The following is a 27,175-nucleotide window of genomic DNA, read 5'->3' as shown; positions in this document are numbered from 1 at the left end:
AATGTATAGCTTGATTTGGCCAGTGGATGTCAGACTATCTTTATAATCAAGAGTGAACACACTATCACCTCCCCAAGCTTTCTTGGGCCTCTTTGTAACTCAGCTTGCCTTTTTGCTTGTCTTCAGCAACAATCTGTCATTTTTGCTACTTTAGTTTACATTTTGTATAAAGTTGTGTATAATATAACTTTATAAAAAATATATTAGGGGACTCATGTAGAGAATATTTTTAGGGTTATTCATTTTTTTTTCTTCCTTTAGTGTAATTATTTTGAGATTCATCCAAATTGCTGGATAGGTAAATCTGCTTCCCTTTTGTTGTTATTTATTTATTTGCAGTGTTGGATTACACCCAAATCCTTGCACACAGGCAAGCGTTTCTAGTCCATTTCCCCACTACATATGTTGAAACTCTCTCTTTTTTTTATGTGTTCTCTCATATATTACATCCCAACTAGTTTCCCCTTCCTCCTCTCCTCGCAGTCCCCACCACTACCACCTCCCTTCTCCCCCAGATCCACTCCTCCTGTTGCTCTTCAGAAAAGGGCAGGCCTCCCATAGATATCAACCAAACATGGCATATCAAGTTGCAGTAAAACTAGGCACCTCCCTCATATTAAGGCTGGACAAGGCAACCCAGTAGGAAGAAAAGTGTCCCAAAAGCAGGGAAAAGAGTCAGAGACAGCCTCCGCTCCCACTGTTAGGTGTCTCACAAGACCACAAGGCTACACAACTATAACATACATGCATATATGCAGAGAATGTAGGTCAGACCCATGCAGCCTCCCTGATTGTTGGTTCAGTCTCTGTGAGTCCAGCTTAGTTGATTCTGTGGGTTTTCTTGTGGTGTCCTTGACCCCTCTGGGTCTTACAATCCTTCCCCTCTCCCACAGGATTCCCAGAGCTCTGCTTAATGTTTGGCTGTGGGTCTCTGCATCTGTTCCCATCAGTTGCTGGATAAAGCTTCTCTGATAACAGTTATGCTAGGCTCTGGTCTAGAAGTGTATCAATCAGAATATCATTAGGGATCATTTCATTGACTTTTTTTTTTTTTTGCCAGTTGTGTTTGGTTCTATCCTAGGTCTCTGGGTCATCCAGGCTCTGGGCCCTGGCCCTCTATGCAGTGTCAGGGGTGGACTCCCTCTTGTGGCATGGGTCTCAGGCTGGACGAGTCATTGGTTGGCTATCTCCACAAATTCTGCGCCACCTTTGCCCCAGCACATCTTGCAGGGAGGACAAATTGCATGTTGAAGGTTTTGTATCTGGGTTGTTGTTCCAGTCCCTCCACTGGGAGCCTTGCTTGGCTACAGAAGATGGCCAGTTCAGCTTCATATCCTTCATTACTAGGAGCCTTTGCTAGGGTTATCCTCGTAGATTTCTGGGAGTTTCCATTGCACTAGGTTTCTTCCTTGCCCCGAAATGCTCCCAATTCCAGTCGTCTCTCCCAGTACTCTCTCCCTCTATCCCCCACACCTGATCCTCCTGTTCCCATCCCCACTCGCCCCCAGTCCACCCAAGAAATTTACTCTATTTCCCCTTACTTATAGCTCCATGTGTCCCCCCACCCCTTTGAGCCCTTCAAGGCCTCCTTCTTACTTAGCCTCTCTGGGTATATAGCATGATTATCTTTTACTTTACAGGTAATATCCTTTCTTTCTTTCTTTCTTTCTTCCTTCCTTTCTTTTTTTCTTTCCTTTTTTCTTCTTTCTTTCTTCTCTTTCTTTCTCTCCCTCCCCCCTCCTTCCTTCCTTATTATTATTTGTTGTTGTTATATTTATTTATTTATTTGGTTTTTTGGGGATAGAGTTTCTCTGTGTGGCTTTTGGAGCCTATCCTGGAACTTACTCTGTAGACCAGGCTGGCCTTGAACTCACAGAAAGGTCTGCCTGCCTCTGCTTCCCAAGTGCTAGGATTAAAGGCATGTGCCACTACCTCCCAGCAATATCCATTTATAAGTGAGTAGATACCATGTTTGCCTTTCTGGGTCTGGGTTAACTTACTCAGGATGATTTTTTTTTTCTAGTTCCATTCATTTGCCTGAAATTTTCAAGATGTTATTTTTTTTAACAGCTGAGTAATACTCCATTGTGCAAATCTACCACATTTTCTTTATCTATTCTTCGTTTGAGGGACATCTAGGTTATTTTCAGTTTCTGGCTATTATGAATAAAGCTGCTATGAATATAGTTGTGCAAGTAAGTGTCCTTGTGGTAGGATGGATTGTCTTTTGGGTATATGCCAAAAGGGTCTTGAGGTAGATCAATTCCTGATTTTCTGAGAAACTGCCATGTTGGTTTCCATAGTGGCTGTACAAGTTTGCACTCCCACCAGCAATGATGGAGTGTTCCCCTTACTCCACATCCTCTCCAGCATGAGCTGTCACTTATGTTTTTTATCTTAGCCATTCTGACAGGTGTAAGATGGAATCTCAGAGTTGTTTTGATTTGCATTTTCCTGATGACTAAGGATGATGAACATTCTTTAAGTGCTTCTTGGCCATTTGAGATTCCTCTGTTTAGAGCTGTACTCCATTTTTTTAGTTGGATTATTTGGTTTGTTGGTGTCTAGTTTTTTAAGTTCTTTATATATTTTGGATACTAGCCCTCTGTCAGATGGGAAGTTGGTGAAAATCTTTTCCATTTGTAGGCTGCCATTTTGTTCTATTGACAGTGACCTTTGCCTTACAGAAGCTTTTTAGTTTCAAGAGTTCCCATTTATTAATTGTTAATCTTAGAGCCTGTGATTTTGGTGTTCTGTTTAGGAAGTTGTCTTCTGTGACAATGTGTTTAAGGCTATGCCCTACTTTCTCTTCTATCAGGTTCATTGTATATGGATTTATGTTGAGGTCTTTGACCCACTTGGACTTGAGTTTTGTGCAGAGTGATAGATATGGATCTATTTGCATTCTTCTACATGTCAACATCCAGTTAGACCAGCACCATTTATTTAAGATGCTTTCTTTTTTCCATTGTATAATTTTGGCTGGTCAAAAATCAGTGTTCATAGGTAGATTTATGTCTGGGTCTTTGATTTGATTCCATTGATCCACTGTCTTTTATGCCAGTACCATGTGGGTTTTATTACTATAACTCTGTAGTAGAGCTTAAAATCAGGGATGGTGTTACCTCTGGAAGTTCTTTTATTGTATAGGATTGTTTTAGTTGTCCTGGATTTTTGTCTTTCCATATGAAGTTGAGTATTGTTCTTTCAAGGTCTGTAAAGAATTGTGTTGGGAGCTGGGCGGTGGTGGTGCACGCCTTTAATTCCAGCACTCGGAGGCAGCCAAGTGGATCTCTGTGAGTTTGAGGCTAGCCTGGTCTACAGAGCAAGATCCAGGACAGGCACCAAAACTACACAGAGAAACCCTGTCCAAAAAAAGAAAAAAAAAGAAAAAAAAAGAAAAGAAAAAAGAATTTTATTGGAATTTTGATAGGGATTTTGTTGAATCTGTAGATTGCTTTTGGTAAGATGGCCATTTTTACTATGTTAATCCTACTGATCCTTGAGCATAGGAGATCTTTTTATCTTCTGATATCTTCTTCAATTTCTTCAAAGACTTGAAGTCGTTGTCATACAGGTCTTCACTTGCTTGGTTAGAGTTACCCCAAGATATTTTATATTTTTTGTGGCTATTGTAAAGGATGTTGTTGCCCTGATTTCTTTCTCAGCCCATTTGCCATTTGTATATAGGAGGGCTACTAAGTCTTTTGAGTTAATCTTGTATCCAGCCACTTCACTAAAGGTGTTTATCAACTGTAGGAGTTCCCTGGTAGAATTTTTGGGGTTGTTTATGTATACTATCATATCATCTTCGAATAGCAGTACTTTGACTTCCTTTCCAATTTATATCCCCTTGATTTCCTTTAATTGTCTTATTGCTCTGGCTAGAACTTCAAGTACTATGTTGAATAGACATAGAGTGGACAGCCTTGTCTTGTTCCTGATTTTAGAGGAATTGCTTTGAGTTTCTCTCTGCTTAATTTGATGTTGGCTATGGGCTTGCTGTAAATTGCCTTTATGTTTAGGTATGTCCTTTGTATCCCTGATCTCTCCAAGACCTTTATCATGAAGGGGTGTTAGATTTTGTCAGTCTTTTTCAGCATCTAATGAAATGATCATGTGGTTTTTTTTTTTCCTTTCAGTTGTTTATATGGTGGATTACATTGACAGCTTTTCATATGTTGAACCATCCCTGCATCTCTGGGATGAAGCCTACTTGATCATGGTAGATGATCTTTTGATGTGTTCTTGGATTCTGCTTGGGAGTATTTTATTGAGTGTATTTGCACCAATGTTCATGAGGGAAATTGGTCTGTAATTCTCTTTGTTGAATCTTTGTGTGGTTTGGGTATCTGAGTGACTGTAGCCTCATAAAAGGATTTTGACAATGTTCCTTCTGTTTCTATTTATGGAATGATTTGAGGAGTATTGGTATTAGCTCTTCTTTCAAAGTCTGGTAGAATTCTGCATAAAACCATCTGGCCGTGGGCTTTTTTTGGTTGGGAGATGTCTAATGACTGCTTCTATTTCCTTAGGGGTTATAGGTCTATTTAAATTGTTTATCTGATCTTGATTGTCCATTTCTATTAGATTTTCCAATTTTGTAGAGTACAGATTTTTGTAATAAGACCTAATGATTTTTTGGATTTCCTTGGTGTCTGTTGTTATGTACCTCTTTTTGTTTCTAATTTTGTTAATTAGTTAGTTTGGATAAGGGTTTATCTATCTTGTTGATTTTCTCAAAGAACCAACTCTTTGTTTCATTGATTCTTTATATTTATTCTTTGTTCTCTTTATTTCTACTTTACTGATTTCAACCCTGAGTTTGATTATTTCCTTCCATCTACCTCTCCTTGGGTGTGCTTGCTTCTTTTCGTTTTAGAGTTTTCAGGTGTTCTGGTAAGTTGTTAGTATGAGATCTCTCCAAATTCTTTATGTAGGTACTTAGTGCTATGAACTTTCCTCTTAGCACTACTTTTATTGTGTTCCATAAATTTGGGTATGTTGTGCATTCATTTTCATTAAATTCTAGGAAGTCTTTAATTTCTTTATTTCTTCCTTGACTCAGTAGTCATTCAGTAAAAGTTGCTCAGTTTCCATGAGTTTGTAGGCTTTCTGTTGTTGTTGAAATTCAGCTTTAATCAGTGGTGGTCTGCTAGGATACAGGGGTTATTTCAGTTTTCTTATATCTGTTGAGACTTGCTTTGGGACTGAGTATGTAGTCAATTTTGGAGAAGATTCCACATGGTGCTGAGAAGAAGATATATTCTTTAGTGTTTGGGTGCAATGTTCTGTAGATATCTGTTAGGTCCATTTGAGTTATAACATCTGTTAATTCTGTTATTTCTGTTTAGTTTCTGTCTAGATGACTTGTCCATTGGTGAGAGTGGGGCATTGAAGTTTCCCATTATTAATATGTGAGGGTCGATGTGATTTAAGCTTTAGTAATGTGTCATTTACAAATGTGGATGCCTTTGTGTTTGGGGCATAGAAGTTAAGAATTGAGATGTCATCTTTTTGGTGGATGTTTTTCTTTGATGGGTATGAAGTGTCCTTTTTGATCTCTTTTGATTAATTTTGGTTGGAAGTCTATTTTGTTAGATATTAGAGTAGCTACACAAGCTTGCTTCTTGGGTCCATTTGCTTGGGAAATCTTTTTCCAACCCTTTATTACAAGGTATGTCTGTCTTTGATGTTGAAGTGTGTTTCTTGTATGCAACAGAAGGATGGATCCTGTTTTTGCATCTATTCTGTTAGCTTGTCTTTTTATTGGGGAATTGAGTTAATTGATGTTGAGAGATAGTAATGACCAATGATTGTTAATTCCTGTTATTTTGGTGGTGGTGGTGGTTGTGTGTGTGTGTGTGTGTGTGTGTGTGTGTGTGTGTGCAAGCTTCACTTCTTTTGGTTTTGCTGGTATGAGATTATTTCCTGTGTTTTTATGGGTGTATTTAACCTTTTTGGGTTGGAGTTTTTCCTTCTAGTACCTTCTGTAGGGCTGGATTTGTGGATAAAAGAAAATTTTTTCTAACCTTAGGAAATGGTGGTGCAAATATACTCAATAAAATACTCCAAAACAGAATCCAAGAACACATCAAAAGAGCATCCACCATGATCAAGTAGGCTTCATCCCAGATAGTTAATTTAGACTTTGTCATGGAATATCTTGTTTTCTCCATTTATGGCGATTGACAGTTTTCCTGGGTATAGTAGTCTGGGCTGGCATCTTTGGTCTCTCAGAGTCTTCAAGACATCTGTCCAGGCCCTTCTGGCTTTTAGAATCTCCATTGAGAAAAGGGATGTAATTCTGATTGGTCTGTGCTTATATGTTACTTAGCCTTTTCTTTGTTCTGTACGTTAAGTGTTTTGATTATTATGTGGTGGGGGACTTAGTTTTCTGGTTCAATCTATTTGGTGTTCTGTGTACCTTAATAGGCATCCTTCTTAAGGTTAGGAAAATTTTCTTCTATGGTTTTGTTAAGAATATTTTCTGGGCCTTTGAGCTGGGATTCTTCTCCTTCTTCTATTCCAATTATTCTTAGGTTTGATCTTTTTATAATGTCCCAGATTTCCTGCATGTTTTGTGTCAGGAACTTTAAATTTAACATTTTTGTTGACCACTGTATTTATTTCTTTTATTCTATCTTCTATGCCTGAGATTCTTTCTTCCATCTCTTGTATTCTGTTGGTTATGCTGTGTCTGTAGTTCCTGTTCACTTACCTAGACTTTCCATCTCCAGAATTCCCTCAGTCTGTGTTTTCTTTATTGCTTCTATTTACATTTTCAGGGGTTGAACAGTTTTATTAATTTCCTTCACCTGCTTGTTTGTTTGTTTGTTTTCTTCTTGGCTTTCTTTAAGAGATTGATTTGTTTCCTCCCGTTGTTTGTGGGTTTTTTTATTTATTTAATTTCTTATTCATTTCTTCTTTAAGGACCCCTATCATCTTCATAAGGTTGTTTTTAAAGTCATCTTCTTGTGCTTCAGCTGTGTTGGAATATTCAGAGGTTCTTGTAGGTAGGATAGCTGGGCTCTGGTGGTGCCATATTGCCCTGGCTGTTGTTGATTTTGTTCTAAACTGGTGTCTAGGCATCTGGATTTGGGATGAATATAGGTCTAGGTGGCGATTTCTGAGTTTGTCTTTGTTGGATGATGTTTTGTTCCTTGGTTTCTGTTTCCTGTTTGGTCTTGTGGTCTTTGTGGTCTGTATTTCTCTCATCTGGCATGACCTCTGGTCCAGCAGGGAGTCTCCATCAGAGTTGGGGGCTGGACTTCTGGAAGATAGCATGGACTATGGTCCAGCAGGGGGAGTCTCTATCTTTCTAATTGGTGTGACCTGCGACTGCACAGCGGATAGCTATCTGAGGTGGGGCCATGTGTTGAAACTCTTTTTTAAAAACAAACAAACAAACAAAAAACCTATTTATTTTTATCTTATATGCGTTGGTGTTTTGCCTGTAAGTATGAGGATGCCAGATCCCCTGGAACTGGAGTTACAGACAGTTGTGAGTTGCCATGTGGGTGCTGGGAATTGAACCTGAGTCCTCTGGAAGAGCAGTCAGTGCTCTTAACCACTAAGCCATCTCACCAGCCCCCTGTGTTGAAACTCTTAATCCCCAGTGCTTACTATATTTGAGACAGAGCATGTGGGTAATTAAGATTGAGTGATGCCAGAGGTGATCCTGCTGGATTGGTTGGTTGTCTTGTAAGAAGATTTCTGAAAGGCAGTTGTCTGTAAGCCAGGGAGAGACTGCAGTGGACCATCCTGACCTTGGGCTTCCCACCAGAACTCAGAAAAAAAACAACTGTCTTTTAAGCCACATGGTTTCTGGTGCTTTGTTGCAGCAGCTCAGTGAGGGAATGACTATGTGGCAGTTCGTTGGTTGGTTTCCAGTTGCTTTTCACACAAAGCCTCTGCAAACGGTAGAGTACATGATAGTCTGTACAGATATGTCTTCTGCGGTGTGAATGTGTGTCCCCAAAAGCTTGATTCTCGATGTGGTGGTGTTGGGATGACTAGTGGGAGGCCGTTAGCCTTTGAGGACACTGCCTCCAGAAGAGCTCTGTACTGTAGCAGGGAGTCTCTCTGGGCTCTCTTTGACCCTATGATCTCTTGCTCCCACTTTTTACTACAGGAGCCCTAGATGGAACTAGCTGTTAGGATCTGAAGCCTTTGTAACTATGAAGTAAATACTTTTCTTTATAGTTACACAGCCACCGCTGTTGATTATAGGAAGAAAAGAAGCATTCTTATTGTGTAAGTATCTAGGAGTGGACTGGCTAGTTTAGATGATGAGTATATATTTTACTTGTGTGTGTGTGTGTGTGTGTGTGTGTGTGTGTGTGTGTGTGTGTATACGTGTACATGTATGGAGACCAGATGTCAATGTTGGGTGTCACTCTATTTTTTTTTTTTTTTTTTTTTTTGGTTTTTCGAGACAGGGTTTCTCTGTGTAGCTTTGCGCCTTTCCTGGGACTCACTTGGTAGCCCAGGCTGGCCTCGAACTCACAGAGATCCGCCTGGCTCTGCCTCCCGAGTGCTGGGATTAAAGGCGTGCGCCACCACCGCCCCGGCCTCTATTTTTTGAGACAGAGTGTTTTGCTTAGTACAGAACTGGCTAAGTCAGCTGGATTAGATGGCCAGCACACCCTGGGGAACCTGCTGTCTCTGCCTCCTCAGCACTGAGATGACAGATGCATACTGCCCTACTCAGCTATGGTACTTTGTTTTTGTTCTTGGTTTTTTGGAGCAGGGGGTATTTATTTGTTTATCAAGACTTATTTTAAGTTTAATTTTATGTTTATATCTGTGTCTGGGTATGTGCACACGTGAGTTCAGGTGTCCATGGAGTCCAGAAGAGGGTGTTGGGTCTTCACGTTTTTCCAACACCTGATGTAGGTGCTGGAAATGCAACTCCACAAGAGCAGCATGTGCTGTTGCACTGAGCCGTCTCTCCAGCTGTTCCCCCCCACACCCGTGTTCTAAACAGCAGTGCTAGGGATTGAACTCAGCCCCATGGCTGTTCAGCAAGCATTCTACTGATTGAACCATTCTCTAGCTCCCGCTACACTTTTTAAGAAACTGTCATACTACCTTTTGAGGAGATTCTTCTCTTTGCCAACCTACAATGAGAGTTCTATTTCTTCCCCACTCATCCAGACAGTCTTGAGTTGCTCTTACACCAGAGGCTTCTATTGGTATACCTTGGCTAGGAGAAGTTAGGCAAGCACAGTGTGCTGTGGAGCCTCCCTCATCTCTCAGGCTCTCAGATTAGGATCATTGTGATGATGATGATGATGATGTTAGTTTACTTTTCATAAAAATGACAGTGTTTTCACCCCTCTTCCTTGGCCTTTCATAACTTTCCTTTTCTTTTTTTTTTTTTTTTTTTTTTTTTTTGGTTTTTCGAGACAGGGTTTCTCTGTGTAGCTTTGCGCCTTTACTGGAACTCACTTGGTAGTCCAGGCTGGCCTCGAACTCACAGAGATCCGCCTGGCTCTGCCTCCCGAGTGCTGGGATTAAAGGCGTGCGCCACCACCGCCCGGCTCCTTTTCTTTTACACAAAACAAAATAAAAAACCAAAAACAGCTTGCTGACTTGGAGCACTGGGCTGAGAGGGTATTAAAAGAAGTTGGGGTGGGGGTGCTAGCGACATGTCTCAGTGGGTAAAAGCATTTGCTATGCAAGCCTGATGACCCGAATTTAACCCCAGAACCCATGTGAGAACAGCTGGATGTGGTGGCCTGCATCTGTAATCTTAGCATTCCTGTGGCAATAATGGGAGGTGGAGATGAGAGCATTAGCCCAAAGCTTGAAGGCCAGCTAACATGGAGTACACAGAGCAGCAGAAACATCAAGAACCAACTCCAGAGAGTTAGCCTCTGACCTCCACACATGTGTGGTAGCACAGATGCACCTGCACTCATGCATATCTCACACATACACATAAACAATACGTTTTAAAAGAGTCTGGGTTTTAGAGTCTGACCCACGGCAATTGAATCTAGGCTTTGGAGCTGTGTGAAGAAGTCCTGCGAGGTGAGCTGTAACCTCCTCATCCTTTTTGACACTGTGTGGGGAAGCCAAAGCTTCCAGCTTGTATGGTGGTTACAGGGATTCAATATAATGAATGCATCAAAACATCTTTGTTTATTGAACATCTGGGAAGATTGTTGATTTATTAAAACAGATTTATTAGTTCTATTTATCATTGAACAGTATTTGACTTATTGTCCACCATTTGACTGAGAGGAACTGAGTTCTAATGGGTATCAACAGATACACTGCATTGCCTGGTCAGGGTGACCATGCAATGTTTAATAATGTCCAGGTCATGATTTGATCATTTGTGCATGTGGGGATATGGCATATATGTATAGGTACTCCCACTAAGGCAGTTCATGCCTGAGTGTTCCTTCAGGCACCTTGTTCAGGGAAGCTTTTGGTCTGCTCACTGGCTACTCAGTCTGTTTTTAAAAGATCAGAGCACATCCTGTCTCCACTAGGGTTGCTTTTGGGCTTCTGGGATCATGGCCTGTGAACACTGCCTGCGTTTCTCAGCACCATTTGACAATGGGTGGCAAGGATGCTATCTTTTTGTCCAGCTGGCTGAAGTGTGCTAAGAGAGTATGGAGCCTTTCCTCCAATGCAGAAGTGGGGCGTTAGTATTTGATAGTCGTGCCAGCCTGCTCCACTGATGTCAGGGCTGAGTTTGAAAGGTTGCCCTCAGCATGGGCAGGTAGACTGAGCTGGAGCTACAGGAAAGTGGGAAGGGGGGTGGTATTGGTGGGTAAAGGATTTGTTTTGCCAGGTGGGGGTGTCTTAAGGCTTTCTCTGCTCTGCCCAACCGCTGGGTTTCCAATACCCTGCAGTGCTGCTCCTTAGAGCCGGCTGGCTTTTTTGGCATCATTTGGTTTAGTTGCTAGGAAGCCGTATAAGGCAAATGCAACTTCCTTTTGACTTGCTCACATTGAACCATCTGCTTATTCCTTTTCGTGGCCTTCAAACTTGGCTAGGATCATTGAGAAGAGGGTCGAGTGGAGCATCTGCGCTCATCCTTTTTGGAAATGGAATGCTTTCTACTAACTCTTTAACCCTCTCAGTCCAAAGTTGTAACATTCTTGTCAAAACCCTTGGTTCTGTTAGCTGGCAACTTGCAGCAAGCATTGTCTTCTAAGGTTGGCCACACTTTTTGTCCTGGATTTCAATCTGTATTAATAACACATCTCTTAAATGAGGCAGATGGTGGCTGTGTGTGTCAAAGTGTATTTGGAGTGTGAATGTAACAGTGGCTTTAGTGGAGGATGTTTACACTAGAGTTGATGTGCACAACCAGGAGCTCCATTATGAAGTAAGTGCCAGGTATGATCCAGGTGGCAGTGAATCCTTGGAAATGTGATGGTGTTGGTGGAGCAGCCATCAAAAAGAAGCTTAAAACAAAACCAGTGGTTCTTGCTTTTATAATTGATGGTTGCAGATACTTCTAGCATTGCATGGTGACTTGGGGATTTATGCACTTGGGCAGCTCAGACTTAAGCTGAAGCCCCTTCTGTGGGTGAGTTGTTGTGTCTTTTCTGTGTCAGAGCTACACATTCGGTTGCCAGCTTTGCAGAAGCAATTGAACAAACACACAAGCAAAAATAGAAACAGGTATTAAGGAACAGAGTAGAGCTTCTGACAAAGAGATTCTTGAAAAAAGCCATTGTTCAAATTTTTGAAATCCAGTTTTACTGAAGACTTAATCACCTTTGAGTGTACCAAAACTGTGGAAACTAATGTATGAACTATGGGAAATAATTTCTTCTTGAGTATAATTTGTCTTTGTTGTTTTTTAGCAGTAAGCCATCTAAACCTTTTCTGCCAACTTCTCATTCTCCCCAAGAGGGCTACTTAAAGGAGTGTGAAGACAGGCTAAGGTGAGATTTTATTGTTGTGGCTCAATTTGCTAAAAGCTTAGGTAGTAATGCAAATGTGTTCTTACTGTGCAGATCTAGATGTTTGCTGAAATTGGTGCTATTAATATTTGCTTTTGGGAAGTCCCTTGGGTCAAGTTGATCATATTAACCACTCTACTTTAACTTTTACCTTTCCATAGTCATTTGGACTCTTAACTGAAGTATACCCATGGCCAGAAGGGCCTCAGCCACCAGGTCTTTGTCTGTGGCATTTTTCAGCCATCTCTGGGTGACTTCCTTGCTTTGTTCATTCTCTGTAGCAGGGCTTGTGACTCTCTTCTCTATGCTTTTCTGCTGCTGTCCAGTTGCTGTTATGTGCTCTAGAAAGATCATGTCTTTCACTGCAGGACAAATTAGGACTTCAGAGGCAAATGTAAATATCAGTTGTTTTTAAAAATGGGGTTGGAGAGTTGGCTCAGCCAGCAGTTAAGAACACTGGCAACTCTTCCAGAAGGGACCCAGGTTTGATTCCTAGTACCTACATGATGGCTCACTGCTGTCTCTAACTCTAGTCCCAAGTCTCTCTGGCCTCTGTGGGCATCATACATGCACACTGTACACAGATATACATGAAGGCAAAAAACCTGTACTTATAAGAAAAATAGTTGTTTTTTTTTTTTAAACCGAGGAGCAGCTAGACATATAAAAGCATATGATATTAAAGTGAAAATTTCTGTTTAGACTGTACCAGGTTTTGGGGGTTTGCTTGTTTGAAGCAGGGTCTCTCTACATAGCCCCAGCTGTCCTTGAACTCACTACATAGACCAGGCTGGCCTCAAACTTACAGAGATCCACCTGCCTCTGCCCAAGTGCTAGGATTAAAGGTGTGCGCCACCATGCCTGGCCGTAAACAGCATTTTGCTTTGTTTCCTAGGTTGGTCTTTAAGTCTTGGGCTCAAGTGATCCTCCTATGTGAGCCTCAAGTAACTGGAGCTAGGGCAAGGTGCCACATCCTCTTGTTTTCCTTAGTGATTTTAGTGCCTCATATGGTTATTGTTCTGAAGCATGCACATTTCACTCTCAAGGCTCCTCCGTCTCCAGTTTCTTGTTTTTTTTGTATTCAGCAGGGGAGTGCCTCTAAGCAGGTGAATCAGCGTAGCATTTCAAGCTGCTCACCTTGGATCTTACTATGTAGTTTTGGTAAAAGCAGTTTTCCTTGAACTGTATTTGAATTGATTTTTATGTGTATGAACTTTGACAAGGCCTCCCTTCTGCCTCCATTAGAGATGAGTTTTGTGACATATTAAATTAATAATTCAAAATTGAAAAATGCTTCCTCAAGTTCAGAAGCACTTGGAAATATAGAATTCAAGAGTGACTGTTAATAGGGGTTAGTTTCTCTCAGGTACCATTTCCTGAAAGAGAGAGACCTAGAATGCCTTCGCTGTTAGATTACCTTCTAAAGGAGAGGGTTTCTGGCCCTGGTCTGGAGGGAGCCTAGAGGCAGAAGTGGATAATAACGGTCAGCTTCCCGTGAGGGCTCACTTGGCCTCAGCTACCATTCCCTGGGCTTTGCCGCAGCAGCCCTTGGAGTCCCCCAGCAGACTGTTAATAGTTTCTGTTTTAGAAGGGAGGAATTTAGCTGACTGTGGAGGCATACACCTCTAGCCCCAGTCTGTAGGGCATGAAGGGAGACCAGTTCAGGCCATCCTTAGCTACAGATTAAGTTAGAGGCCCGTGTAAGACCCTACCTCAAAACAAACTGAACAGCCAGCCAAATTTGGAATCTGAGACCGATGAGGATAAACTCTTTCCTGCTAGTGAGTGAAGCTGAGGGTGGCGTCTAGCCAGTTATACTCATCTTGTATACTTGCCCTGGACGGCCCGGATGCCAGCTTCTGGGATATTTGCAATCTCCTCTACTTCCTTGGTTGGGAGGCAAGGGAACTTATTTTCTACTTTATTATTAGAAAGTATATGGGGCCATGGATGTAACTCTGGTAGAGTACTTATCTGGTGTGTGTGGGGCCCTGGGTTTGACACTACCTCCCCCAAGAAGAAGGAAGGAAGGGAGAGAAGAAGGAAAAAGAAAAGGAGAGGGAGAAAGGGAATACAAAGATTGAGGGAAAGCCAGCAAGAACAAATGTAGCCAGGTTTAAAGAAAGCTGATAACTTTGGGATAGCTGGACTCAGTGGCCTGTGTCTGTCAGAGTCGGCAGACAAAGCTGCAGCAGGTGAGGGAGAGGGAACGCTACGGGGGTGCACGATCCTCCAGAAGTAGGGAGAGTCTGGGACGCAGGCAAGCATTTCAGTTCTGTCTACTGTGGGAGCAGCTGAGAAGAACCTAACCCACAACCAAGGAGGAGGAGCGGCGGGATTGGTGCTTGTTGGCAGTGTACTGAGCAGTCAGTGTGACAGAGTGCACCAGTGACGCTCCGCCATGTGCACGGGGCCTCTTGTGGGAAGGCAGCTAATTGCTGCCTGCTGAGACTTCTCTCCCTGGCAGGACGTTCCTTGTGGACAAAAACATTGCTATCTAGATACTGGGGAGCTGCAATAAAAGTACCTGATTTAGGGTACAGAGACATCGAATTCCCCCTTTCCTCTGTTAAATCACAGCAAACGGGAGCACTTTGGATGGTTAATAGATTATCCAGCATCTGTGCACCATTTTGCACACTTTTAACAAGGGAACATAACTTGCTCGAGGGAGCCGAGGAGTACTTAGGAGTGTGGGAGCAAAGCTCAAGGAGTTGAGTTTGCCTGCATCTAACAAAGACCCTTAGAAGTGTAGACGGGAACACCTTTTTCCCAGTTGGACACTCTTATAAAAATATTTCCCGTCCTTGAGACTGAAGGCTGTAAGCTTGAGTCAGTCCGTTTGTCTTGTAATTTGCATCTTATTTAATAAGGATAGCACTTTTTATTGTAGCAGTTGAGAAGAAATGGATGAGAAATGGCAGAAGCTCTTAGACTCACATAATACTCTAAAATGAGAACGGATTCTTGGCTAACATTTCTAAACAGCCGCTGTCTTAGGTGACTGTAGCTTGCATTGGGTGATCTGCATTGGGTTTTTATGTTGTGGGGGCATGTTCAGAGGGAAAACATCTGTACAATTTGAGAAAATATTTTCATACTTCCAGCAGTACTGAAGAATTATGGGGGAATGTGTTTGATTATTCAAAAAGGAATGAAGATAACCATGAGCAATGCCAGTACTTTCAGCTAGGTAAGAATTCTGTCACGACCGTTTACAGTGTGCTGACTGTTGTAGAAGCACTGTTTCCCTTGTAAGGCCGCCCTCCGCCCGCCGCCCGCCGCCCTCCACCACGGTGATTTGGTCACGGGGAAGCCCTAGCGCACCTGTTTTGCAGATCTTGCCAGTGGCAGGGACGCTCAGAGAGAAGCGCTTTTCCAGCATTTCTACCGACTGCTCCAGAAAGCATGGGATCGAGAGAAACCTTCGGATTGCGTTATTGTCTCTATGGACACAAGTCAGAGGTGACTTTATTTCTTTTTAGCTTACCAAATGAGGGTGTGTGCACACTATGACTTAGGTGATCAGTCTTGAGTACATAACTTACTGGGAGTCAGCATTAGGGACATTCCTTTAAGATTGTCAAAATGTCATTGTTGGCCTAACTAAATTGGAAGTAGGGGCATCATTTCCAGAGTCCTGTCTTACTTATTTTCTTTATTGCTTGCATTTTCACCCCCTTTTAGGCTATGCCCATCTCATGCATCGGGACTTTTCTGCTCTGTTTTAAAATTGCTTCTGTCCACTATCTTAATAACAGTGATTTTATGAGAGGTACTAGCCGTGTCCTGGCTTATGTCTTGTGTCTGTAGTGTTTGGCAGAGTCTGGCTGGTAGACAAATGGTTGGCTTGAGGGCTGAATACTTGTTGCAATGTCGCTCACTACATAACACTAAGGATCACACAATGAACAGAGTTCTACTATATGATACCAGACACATGTGAATGTGGAACGTGGCTCTATTTAGGCAGTGTTAAGCTTTCTCACATTTCTCTTTTATTTTTTTGAGACAAGGTCTGGCTGTATAGCCCTGCTGATCTGGAACTTGCTACGAAGACCAGGTTATTCTCTATCTCAGAGATCTGACTGCCTCTGCCTCCCGGGTGCTAGGATTAGCTAGGGTTACACATCAACAAATCCTGTTTTTGTTGACGTCATCTTCTCTTCCTCCTCCTCTTCTTCTCTTTCTTTCTTTCTTTTTTTAATCTGCAATCTTATGACAACTCAGAATTTTTATTCACTATTCAAAAGCAAAATTATAGCTCCATTTCATTCGTAGGGCGTTTGGGTTGGGAGACAGTATGCTAGAAGAAATGAGGTCAGTCACAGCGTGAGAGAGGGCTGTTCCTTTTACAGTCGAATAATGGAATTCTTCTTAATTGAAAGATGTCCAGAAATGCCCTGGATTAATTTGATCGTGTAGTAATTTAAACAGATTTTGAACCTAGAGGTGGAAAAGACTCAACATGTATATAGTAGGTTTGCTGCCTCAGCATTTAGCAATTTTGCCGCAAGGCTGCTTTGGCCTGGTCACTGCATTAGTCTCTGACTAAATTATCTTCCCCCCAAAGGCAAGGTCTCGGTGTGTAGCCAGGCCGGCTGTGAATATGTGGCAGCTCTCCTGCCTTAGTCTCCCAGGTACTAGTAACAGATTTGAGCCACAATGCCTGGGTTAGATTAGTTAGCTTGTCTTTCCTCCCTCCCTCCCTCCAAAATATTTGTTTATTATGTGTACAATGTTCTGCCTGTATGCATGCCTGCACACCAGAAGAGGGCACCAGATCTCATTATAGCTGGTTGTGAGTCACCATGTGGTTGCTGGGAATTGAACTCAGGACCTCTGGAAGAGCAGCCAGCGCTCGTAACCTCTGAGCCATCTCTCCAGCGTGCGCGCGCACACACACACACACACACACACACACACACACACACACACACCCCCGTCCCCCTTAACATGGTCTTATATATATAGTTTACACTGACCTCAAACTTGCTATCTAGGTGAAGATGACCTTGAATTTGTGGTTTTCGTACCTCCACCTCCCAAGTGGGATTGTAAACATATGGCATAAACTCCCAGTTTACGTGGTGCTGGAGATTCAGGGCTTTGTGCTGCCAGGCCAGTTCTCTGCCACCTGAGCTACTGTCCGGCCCTTAGATTAGCTTTCTTAGCGTTAGTAGCAAGTATCATATATCTGACTTGGATCATCTTGTATTTCATTTAGAACTGTGGCTGACTCCAGCTGCTTGTTGGACTAAACATGATCCTGATACTCTGGCCATCTTCCCATCAGCAGAGTTGGGCGGCCGGCACTAATTGAGGGCAGTCTTGTAGTGAAGACTGTCTGAGACGACATTTCTTCTCCTCTCCATCTAGAGTGGCATTCGCAGCTACTCCTCCCATGTCCCCTAGCTCCTGCCTGGTGTTCTTCGGCCTGGTAGTTAGATCAGGACACTAGAGTGGATGCAGTGAAGAATCATGTCAGCCACAGTGTGTCTGCAGCTTCTGATGCCCTGTAAGCAAGGCATGCTGTTTGCTTTTTTGTCACGTTGGTGTCAGGAAGGTTTATCATGGTACAGTAGTTGGTTGATTCATTCCTTTAGACTGTAAAACACTAATTTCAGTCCATGTCATCTAATATGAATTATTTCTGCGATGACTATGAAATATGGGCTGTATGAACTATTTGTTGTTTTCTTCCCGAGTTTATTTTCTGAAATCATCCATACTTTGCTAAATTGCCAGAAACATGTTTTCCTGTCATCCCAATAATCTTTAGTTCTGTAAGATATGCGTTTGACTGACTTGTCACATGTAAAGCTCCGTGCACAGGAACAGAAGGATAACTCAGTAACAACTCTTGTTTGTGAGAGGTGCTGTCTGATAGTATAAAACATACACACACAGCTGGAAGAGCAGATGGAGGGCTGAGAGCATAGGTCAGTTAGAAGAGCGGTTCTCCCCTAGTGCCCTTACAAGCCTGGTACTTGGCAATGGAGACAGGAGTGTCAGAAATTTGAGATTAAAAGAGAGAGATGAAGTGTACTAAGGGCTTGTCCCACCAGATGCCAAATATTCATACAAGAAAGAGTGGGTTGCCATAGTTTGGAGATAAGGTAAAGAGATTGCAGAGAATAACATCACTTGTATTGAGCCTCTGATCTGAGGACTAGAATGTGAATAATAAACAGAATGGCAGAGGGGAAACAGAAGGAAAAAGGGGGAGAGTTGATCGTCCAGGGATGATGGATTAGTTTGGCAAGAGAATGAGATGTTTGAAGCTTAGTATGTGGAGAGCCTGTTTAGATGGGTTGAAGATTACCTTTTATTTACTTACTTTTTTTTTTTTTTTTCCTAGTGTATGTCTTGCTAGGACTGAGAATACTTGTTAAGGAGTTTAGATTGCAGAGCAGGGCTTTGCAGGTTTTTTAAATAACTACTAGGCAGGAATGACCACATCAACTCAGGGAGAGGCTTGGGGAGACTGACTGAGGATGGAGGCTGAGGAAGCAGGGTATGAATCACTTGGGTTTTTGATCCAGGGGTGGTTAATGTGGTGAATGCTGCCTGACTCCAGTGTTCCTCAAGATGACGTGGGGAGGGAGGGTCTCTTAGCAAACTGAGGTGAAGACTACTTTGTTCTTTGGGGTAGTCTTCTCACCTGCTCTTTAAAACAATCTTAAGCTTCTTTTATGGTCTCTCAATTGACATGACATCATCAAAGAACACTTGAATGCTTCCATTTTTAAAAAGGCTACTCACGGTGCTTACTCAGCCCAGTACCCAGTATACCGAACAAAAGCATATCCTCTACTGTCTTTGTATTGTTTTGTTTCCAGATAGGGTCTCACTATTTAGCCTTGGCTGTCATATGTAGCTCAATATGTAGACCAGGTTAGCCTTGAACTCACAGAGATCCTCCTACCGCTGCCTCCCGAGTGTTGGGATTAAAGGCGTGCGCCACCATGCCTGGTGTGCTTTCTTTACTAAATTATACACATAGTCAATCTTATAAAGGATTTTACAGTTTCAGAAAAGATTGTACTTCACTAAATATAAATAAAATAAAACATTGTCTTACTCTTTGCTTGCTTAACTGTGTAGGTGATGTGGATTTTTTTCTTCTGTTAAACTGAAAAGTAACCAGTGTTTTCATTTATTTATCTCTGTGTGTGTGTGTGTGTGTGTGTGTGTGTGTGTGTGTGTGTGTGTGTGTGTGTTAAGGGATTATGCCACAGCCATAGGCCGCCGCCTACGGGATCATGGTCTTGTAGTGGAAACAATTCACCTGGCCTCGGGATCGGACCTCACTCGTGCACTGCAGGATGTTAAAGATGATGGTTCCCCCTTCTGTATTCTCGTGGAGCAGTCTAATGTGAAATATTCCTCTTGTACCGTAATCATGCTTCATGAGTCCATCAAAAGTAAGTGTCGGTCTAAAAGTATCTCTAGAGACAAACCCTGCTTTAAACATGAGGTGTCTTTCTTTGTATGCTGGCATACTTTGAAGGTTCATGTTTGTAGCTGAACTGCTTTTAGTCGAGGAAGAAAGTCTTGTAGGTACCACAAAGTCCTTTTTCTGTGTATCGCTGAAAACTGAAACCTAAATCACCTTTACTGCATCTGTGTAAGGATCACACAGCCAGATATGACAGGCTTCCACATTAGTTCCAGAACTTGAGAGGCAGAGGCAGAAGGATGGGTCACTTGAGCCCAGGAGTCTGGGCTATGTAGACCCTGTCTCAAATACAAAAGAGCCTAAAATATCCTGTCAGTGATGTTTATAACAGATTGCTGTCTGTGGAGATTTTCTCCAAATCTTACCACTAGCTTTTATATTCTTGTTGGCTAAATCTCACACTCTCCTTTTTCCAAGGATTCTCTTAAACTTTGTATTAATCTACTTCCTCTCACTGTGGGGACGGGGGGCGGGGGATGATCAACTTAAATAGAGAGAAGGCTTTCTTAGTTTTCCATCTGAGTTCATATAGAGCCATGGTGCTGTCTGTCATGGCGGTGGTGTCAGAGGGAGCTGCTTACCTGATTATTAGAAAGTGAAAGACAAGAGCTAGAGGCCAGACCCAGTGTCCCATTCCACAGTACACCTTGGTGACCTGACTTGACTCCTGCTAGACCCTGCTTCTCAACACAATGGCTGGAGACCAAACCTTTAACACTCGGGCTTTTGGGGGATATTGACCCAACCTCTTTTTTATCTTTTTAAAGTATGCTTTTTCTATGCTTTCTCATCCATTTCTTTGTTCTGGCATTCATGAGAGTACATGAAAATTAATACCCTCCCCCCCTTTTTGTTTGATTTTGAGACAAGCTCTCACTGTGTAGTCTTGAGTAGAATGGAACTCACTCTGTAGACCAGGCTGGCCTTAAACTTAGAGGTCCACCTGCTCTGCGTCCCAAGTGCTGGGATTAAAGGAGTATGCCACCACTGCCCAGTGAAAATGATCCCCGTTCTGCTCCCTGAATGTACAAACTTAGACAGATGCCCACATCCAAACACATCCTTCATCCTCTCCACTGGTCAAGTTTGCTTTTCCTGTTCTTGTCTTGACCCCATTTTCTGCAGTTGGAGGCTGAAAATGGCATTTTTCCTCGTGGAGGCAGGGGGCGAGCCTCATGGGAGTCTCCTCCATATCCTGCGTCTCTCTCACCCAGACCTACTGAGTCTTCAGTCCTCCTTCAGAAGCCCCTACACTATTCTCTTCAGTCCAGACTCATTAAGTGTCTCTTGTATCCCAGACTCTCTGTACCTGGCTTCATTTTCTTCCCTGGTTAGCAGCAATTGAGCACGCTTTCCCTTCAGACTCTGGGTCGCCTGTTCCAGCAGGTATCAGATGCTCTTGCTAAGTCAGAGGATCTTTCTCTTGAACGGAGCCCACGGACACTAGTAGCTAGAATTAATTCATCCCCGTAAGTTCAAGAATTGGTAGAGAAGTGAATATCGGGTTAATGTTTTAAATTCAGCTGTCACATTGGGTCTGAAGGGAGAAAAATGATAAGCTCTTGTTTCTGTCATGGGAAGGCTGAGCTTTTTTTATCAGGATCATGGCATCTCTCTTGCCTGCCTGCCAGCTTTTGTTCAGTTCTACACTTGAGAGTGTGAAATTATGGTTCTTCTGGACTTGGTAGTTTAGAAGGCAAAAATCACAGTTACTTTACACATACGTTCTAAAATGTAAAAGAGCTCACTCTTTCAATAATTACAAATCTCAGTCTCCTGGGAAAAGTTTAATTTGAACCAGTTGTGAAAAGGACTAATTATGTTTCATTACTTAAGTGTTGACATCATGCAAAATCATTTAAGAAATTATCACAAAATAGAATATTTGTTGAGTATTAATTTTTTTTTGTTGTTTTGTTGTTTTGTTTTTAGAGACAGGGTTTCTCTGTGTAGTTTTGGTACCTGTCCTGGATCTTGCTCTGTAGACCAAGCTGGCCTCGAACTTACAGAGATCCGCCTGGCTCTGCCTCCTGAGTGCTGGGATTAAAGGCGTGTGCCACCACTGCCTGGCCTGATATTAATTTTTAAAAAAATTACCGTTACTTCAAAAAACATTTAATCTACTTTCAATATGTTGTGAAACCAGGAGCTAATTTCTTTTTTTGTTTTTTTGTTTGTTTGTTTGTTTGTTTCTTGAGACAGGGTTTCTCTGTGTAGTTTTGGTGCGTGTTCTGGATCTCGCTCTGTAGACCAGGCTGGCCTCAAACTCACAGAGATCTGCCTGACTCTGCCTCCCAAGTGCTGGGATTAAAGGCGTGGGCTGCTGCCACCTGACTGGTAATTTCTTTTTTATGTTCAGAATAGTGTTAATGTGGACATGGTTTATTTGTCATCCCTGAATTATCAAATTCAAATCATAAGTAAAGAGAGCACTATTTTCTCTGATGAGCTGTGTCTGTTTAGTAAACCAGTCGCAACTGTTCTCTTTCAGGATCTTTTTTTTTTTTTTTTTTTTTTTTGGTTTTTCGAGACAGGGTTTCTCTCTGCAGCTTTGCGCCTTTTCCTGGAACTCACTTGGTAGCCCAGGCTGGCCTCGAACTCACAGAGATCCACCTGGCTCTGCCTCCCGAGTGCTGGGATTAAAGGCGTGCGCCACCACCGCCCGGCTCTTTCAGGATCCTTTATAGCAAGTGTGTGGCTTCTGTGCCAAGACAAGTGTTTAAAATAACCACACTGTAAAGTCTAAAGCCTGGAGCCTATTATGTAATATAGTCATACTGTTTCCTAAACATAACCTTAGTAAACATAGTGTAAGATTTAGCCAAATACAGTCATGGCCCTTGCAGCTCTGAAGAGCCCTGGGCTTAGAATTTCTTCAGAACATGGTGATACATGGCAGGCCAGGCGGGGTAGGGAGTCCATCCAAGAGTCAGCTGTCATGAAGTCATCTTTCCAGACAGACCTAAGAGAGACTGGAAGATGTCTGTGCATTGCCTACAGCCAGGAAGGCATGGGGAAGCTGCTCTTGGGTCGAGAATTTGTTTTCTGTACAGTATTTCTCTCCTAAAGTACTCCTGACAGGACTCAGGAAGGCTTTTTATGGTCTAAAATCCCACAGGGCCTTGCTAGAGACTGCAAGACCGCTGAGGGTGTGGGTTACTCCTCACATAGCAGCACCAGCCTGGAAGTCCCGTGTGCCAACCTGTCAGGTACACAATTAGAAATACTCTTGTGCTGGGTGGTGGTGGTGCACACCTTTAGTCTCAGCACTTGGAGGCAGAGGCAGGCGGATCTCTCTGAGTTCGAGGCCAGCCTGGTCTACAGAGTGAGATCCAGGACAGGCACCAAAACTACACAGAGAAACCCTATCTTGAAAAAAGCCAAAAGAAGGAAGGAAGGAAGGAAGGAAGGAAGGAAGGAAGGAAGGAAGGAAGGAAGGAAGGAAGGAAGGGGAGGGAAGAAAGGAAAAAGGAAAGGAAGAAACTCTTTAAGGATGTCGCAAAGACTAGCCATTCCTTACTATCTGTAACCCCTCCCGACTCTCATGGCTGCCCTTTCCAACTCCTGCCCATCTCTTCTGGGTGTCCCTTCCTCTTAGTGCTGCATCCTGATGGTGTAGGGAACAGAGCACCCTCACCTTTCAGCGTTTCATTCTTTGCTCCGTCGTCGTCTTCCATTAGTGTCTTCACTGTGGAGTGACAGGTTTCATAGTGACGTGGTTCAGGTATGTTACGTACTTTGACCCCATTCACTCTCCATTACAACAAGCAACAGCTGTAGGAATACATGTATTTACTTAAACTTTTTTTGAGGTGGAGCCTGGTCTCTATGTCAGTGGTTCTTACAACCTGTGGGTCATGACCCCTTTATGGGGTCGAATGATCCTTTCACAGGGGTTGCCTAAAACAGATATTTATATTATGATTCACAACAGTAGCAAAATTGCAGTTATGGGGTAATAATGAAAATAATTTTATGGTTGGGGGGTCACCACAACATGAGGAACTGTATTAAAGTGTCACAGCATTAGGAAGATTGAGAACCACTGCTCTATGTAACTTTGACTATCCTGGAACTCACTATGTAGACCAGGCTGGCCTCTCATAGAGGTCGTCCTCTGTATCCCAAGTGCTGGAATTAGAAGCCATGCCCAGCCTTTCTATAATTTTTAAATAAGAAATGATGTCTATTTTGAAATCAAATAGAGTACCTGCTGTGGAGGCCTCTAGTCAGTTCTATTCATCTGCATCAAAGACCAAGACAGTTTATACAACTTGCAGTTGGATTACCCATTTTCTGATTGTCTTTTCTTGTTACTTTATTTTATAATGATTTCTTTAAAATATATATAGAGAGAGACCCATATGACAAAACACCTTGTTCTTGTCTCTAGTACATCGGCATATGCCCCTGGAGGATGCGCTGCTTCTGGTGGTTAAGGAATTGAAGAGGTTTTTCTCTGGACAAAGCACCGGGATTTCTCAGAGGGCTACTGAGCTGGTGGATGACTTCCTGGGCCGCGAGCACCTGACCAGCTACTCTGTTCCACCCAGCATCTGTCATCTTCTTTTCCTGTTGAGTGAGGGGAAGCATCTGTACAGTGATGAGCTGGGCGTGCTCCTGGACTACCTGACAGTCAGGAAAGAGCAGCTGCAAGGTGCGTGGTGTTGTCCCTTCCCTTCTGAGTTCTAGACTCTAGGTGCATCCTTTTCCCAGAAACCCGTATGTGGAAGGAAGCTATGTATATCATTCAAAGAGAGAATAGCATGTGTGTGTGATACAAAAGGAACTGGTCTGCATGGGTTTCACACAGAAACACGTGTAAGTTTCTAACCTTTATGGACTAAAATGCTTCTTTTGAGGTTAAAGTTTCTTTTGAATCAGATGTTTAAAAATATATTTAAGGTTTTTTTTTGTTTTTTTTTTTTTTTACATTTATTATTTTGGGTATGAGCAGGAGTGGATGAGAAGACAACTTGTGGGAATTGGTTTTTCTGCCATGTGGATCCAAGTGATTCAATTCCAGTTGTTAGGCTTGGTGGCGAACATCTTTACTGGCTGAGCTGTCGCTGGCCCTGAAATACATTTTTTGACTTATTCTTTGATAATGTCGTGCATGTGCATAATGAACTCTGGTCATGTACACCTCATTACCCTCCCTTCCCCCTTCTCGGTCCTGTTGAACTCACCTTTCTCACAGCAAGTCCCCTCCTGCTTTCAGGGCTGCTTTTGTGCCCCGCTGAGTCTAACTGGGGTTGCCTGCAGAAGCACGAGTGTGGGGTTATTTACTGGGGCACGAGCAACTCACTGTGGCCACACTGCTGAAATACAAGGACGCCCTTTCTCCCCAGCGGCCATTAACTGCCCATAGCTCCTCAGGGAGGTGTGGGGCCTCATAGCCCCTCCTCGATCCATGATAGAACATCGACAGGTCCAGTCTTGTTGGGGTAACCACATCTGTCTGCTGTGCATCTGTGAGTACAGCAGCCACACTGTCGTCGGGTTCAGAAGACCGTACTTCACAACACTATTTCCCTTCATCTGGCTCTTCTTTCTGCCCCCTCCTCCATGATTCTACCCGAGCCTGGGGGGTGGGGGAGGATTGATTGAGATGTCCCGTTTAGGACTGAGCACTCAGTCCCTTATTCTCAGCACCTTCACCAGTTTTGAGTGGTTGCATTAACTAAAGCTTCTCTGCAAGACTGAGAGCCGCACTGACTATAAGTATAAACATAAATATTTAGAAGGCAGTTTGACAACATATCCGTTTAGCAAAACAACAGGAGATTTTCCCTAAGGCCCATGACCTCCAGCCAGCACTGTGCGTTTTTGACTAGGTTTACAGTATCCATCGTGACTTCCCTCCTGCAGATCAGGTCTCAATCCAATCATCAAGTGGTTGGTTACCCCCATAACTTTGACACCACTATAATAGCATCAGTGAGCACATCTTGGCTGGCTGGTCAGTATTGCAGTATGCAGGATTCATGGTGGGTAAGACTGTTGCTTTTATCCCATCGGCCTCTAGCTCTGTGGAAGCTAGCCATCAAGGGGGAAACTTCCCGCTCTGTACTATCCTGATTTCTTTACATCCTGCAACACACCACACAGTGCATGTCTACAGCAGTAGAACCTTACTGTCTAGTTCTGCTAGGCAGCCAAGAGAAGTGGCAATGACCTGCCTTCCTTTGGAAGCCTCTGGAAACTCCCTAACCAATAGCACACAGGGAGGTATCGTACACCTAACATTGGGACTTCTGTTTAATAACTGGCAGCTTTAGGGAGCAGCAGCATCACCCAGCCATTCAGGGTATGTCCATTCAGACTTTTAGAAAGTAATTTCTTTGTTATATGCACGTGCATGATGTGTGGAGAGAGGGCATGAGTGTGCCACAGCACACGTGTGGAAGTCAGAGAACAACTTTGTGGAGTTGGTTCTCTCCTTCCGTGTTTCTGTGGGTTCAGGGATTAACTCGGGTTTGTACAGCAAGTGTTTATCCGCTGAGCCGTCTTGACAGTCCCTCTCCTTTTTCTTTAAGTCATTTTGCAATGGCAGAGGCTTCCAGGCAGCTGTTTCATATGTCCTTAGTTTTGGTTGTTCCTTCCCCTCACCTCCATCCCCAGTGGTTCCCTTTCTCCGTTCATATCATATGTTTGTAGTAAGTAGAACGACCTCTGTCTCCACATGGACACGTAATTTCCTCCCTCCCGGCTCTGGGCTTCGTTTTTTTTTTGTTAACACTGACGTGCTTACAGCACTGATAACTGTTGTAAGCATAAAGATGTGTATGGTTCCTCATGTTGAGGATTTTAAAGAACACTTCATTTATGATCTCGCCTCTTCAAATAGTGACTTTCTAGCTGAGCATGGTAGTGCACACATTTAATCCCAGCATTCAGGAGGCAGAGGCAGGCAGACCTCTGAGTTCAAAACCAGCCTGGTCTACAGAGCGAGTTCCAGAACAGCCAGGGTGACACAGAGAAACCCTGTCTCAAAAAACCGAATAAATAAGTAGTAACTTTCTTACTAGCTTGTTTTGAGTGAAGTGTGTGAGACAAAAATAATAACCACTTGTCCCTTTAAGGGACAAGTAACTGCTATGCTGCACACCTGGGATGCATTAAAGCTTTAATGACTTGTTATCTGACGAGAGAGAGAGAGAGAGAGAGAGAGAGAGAGAGAGAGAGAGAGAGAGAGAGAGAGTTTAGTTTTCTGTAGTTACTGTACTAACTTTCTCAGGGCGGATGGAATCTAGAAAGCTAAAACATGACAGTCCTGGGGTGGGAGGGGGTAAAAAAACAAAACAAAAAAAAACCAAAAAAAATGACAGTCCTGTTTCTAAATCAGTAAAAGGAAAGAAGGCTTTCTTGAATAAGCAGAAGTGAAACTTGGTTGACTAGCTGGAAAGGCTCACTGGCCTGGACTGCAGGCTTCTGCTAACCATTACTCTTTTCTACTTTCTAGGATGCGAGGCTCCGGATCCATCAGCCAAGAGCAGCATGCCTGCCTCGTTTCAGGGCAAGACCGTCCCCATCGTGAGCAAGCCGCCTCCTCTGCTGCCGGTTTCTGGCCCCCGGCCCTTACTTGACATTCCCCCTCCCCGCTCAATCAAGCCCCTTTTTGGAGACGGGCAGGAGGCTGGCCTGCTCCCAGCACCAGGTCAGTGCTTGTCTGCTGCAGAGCAGGGCTCCTCCAGGAGCGTCTCTTTTCTTGGGGACAGATGATGTGCTTTGGATTTCCTCCTGACTGAGTCACAGACCTGAAAAAATCCTTCTATTG

General features: G+C 43.1%; 1 protein-coding gene across 1 annotated transcript in view; it reads left to right on the top strand.

The window, feature by feature from the left end:
- The window catches only part of LOC131910790 (nuclear receptor coactivator 5-like), a 66,894-nt gene that overhangs the window by 34,482 nt on the left and 5,237 nt on the right, over positions 1 to 27,175 (top strand). The window contains exons 3-8 of the mRNA XM_059262669.1: positions 11,835 to 11,915; positions 15,041 to 15,126; positions 15,272 to 15,398; positions 19,161 to 19,360; positions 23,789 to 24,052; positions 26,861 to 27,055. Of these exons, the coding sequence (XP_059118652.1) occupies positions 11,835 to 11,915; positions 15,041 to 15,126; positions 15,272 to 15,398; positions 19,161 to 19,360; positions 23,789 to 24,052; positions 26,861 to 27,055 (953 nt within the window). The remainder of the gene's footprint in view (positions 1 to 11,834; positions 11,916 to 15,040; positions 15,127 to 15,271; positions 15,399 to 19,160; positions 19,361 to 23,788; positions 24,053 to 26,860; positions 27,056 to 27,175) is intronic.

The sequence above is a fragment of the Peromyscus eremicus genome, chromosome 5, assembly GCF_949786415.1.
Source record: "Peromyscus eremicus chromosome 5, PerEre_H2_v1, whole genome shotgun sequence".
NCBI classification, from domain to species: domain Eukaryota; kingdom Metazoa; phylum Chordata; class Mammalia; order Rodentia; family Cricetidae; genus Peromyscus; species Peromyscus eremicus.
The sequence above is the reverse complement of the archived record's forward strand: the minus strand, read 5'-3'. Positions and strand labels throughout refer to the sequence as shown.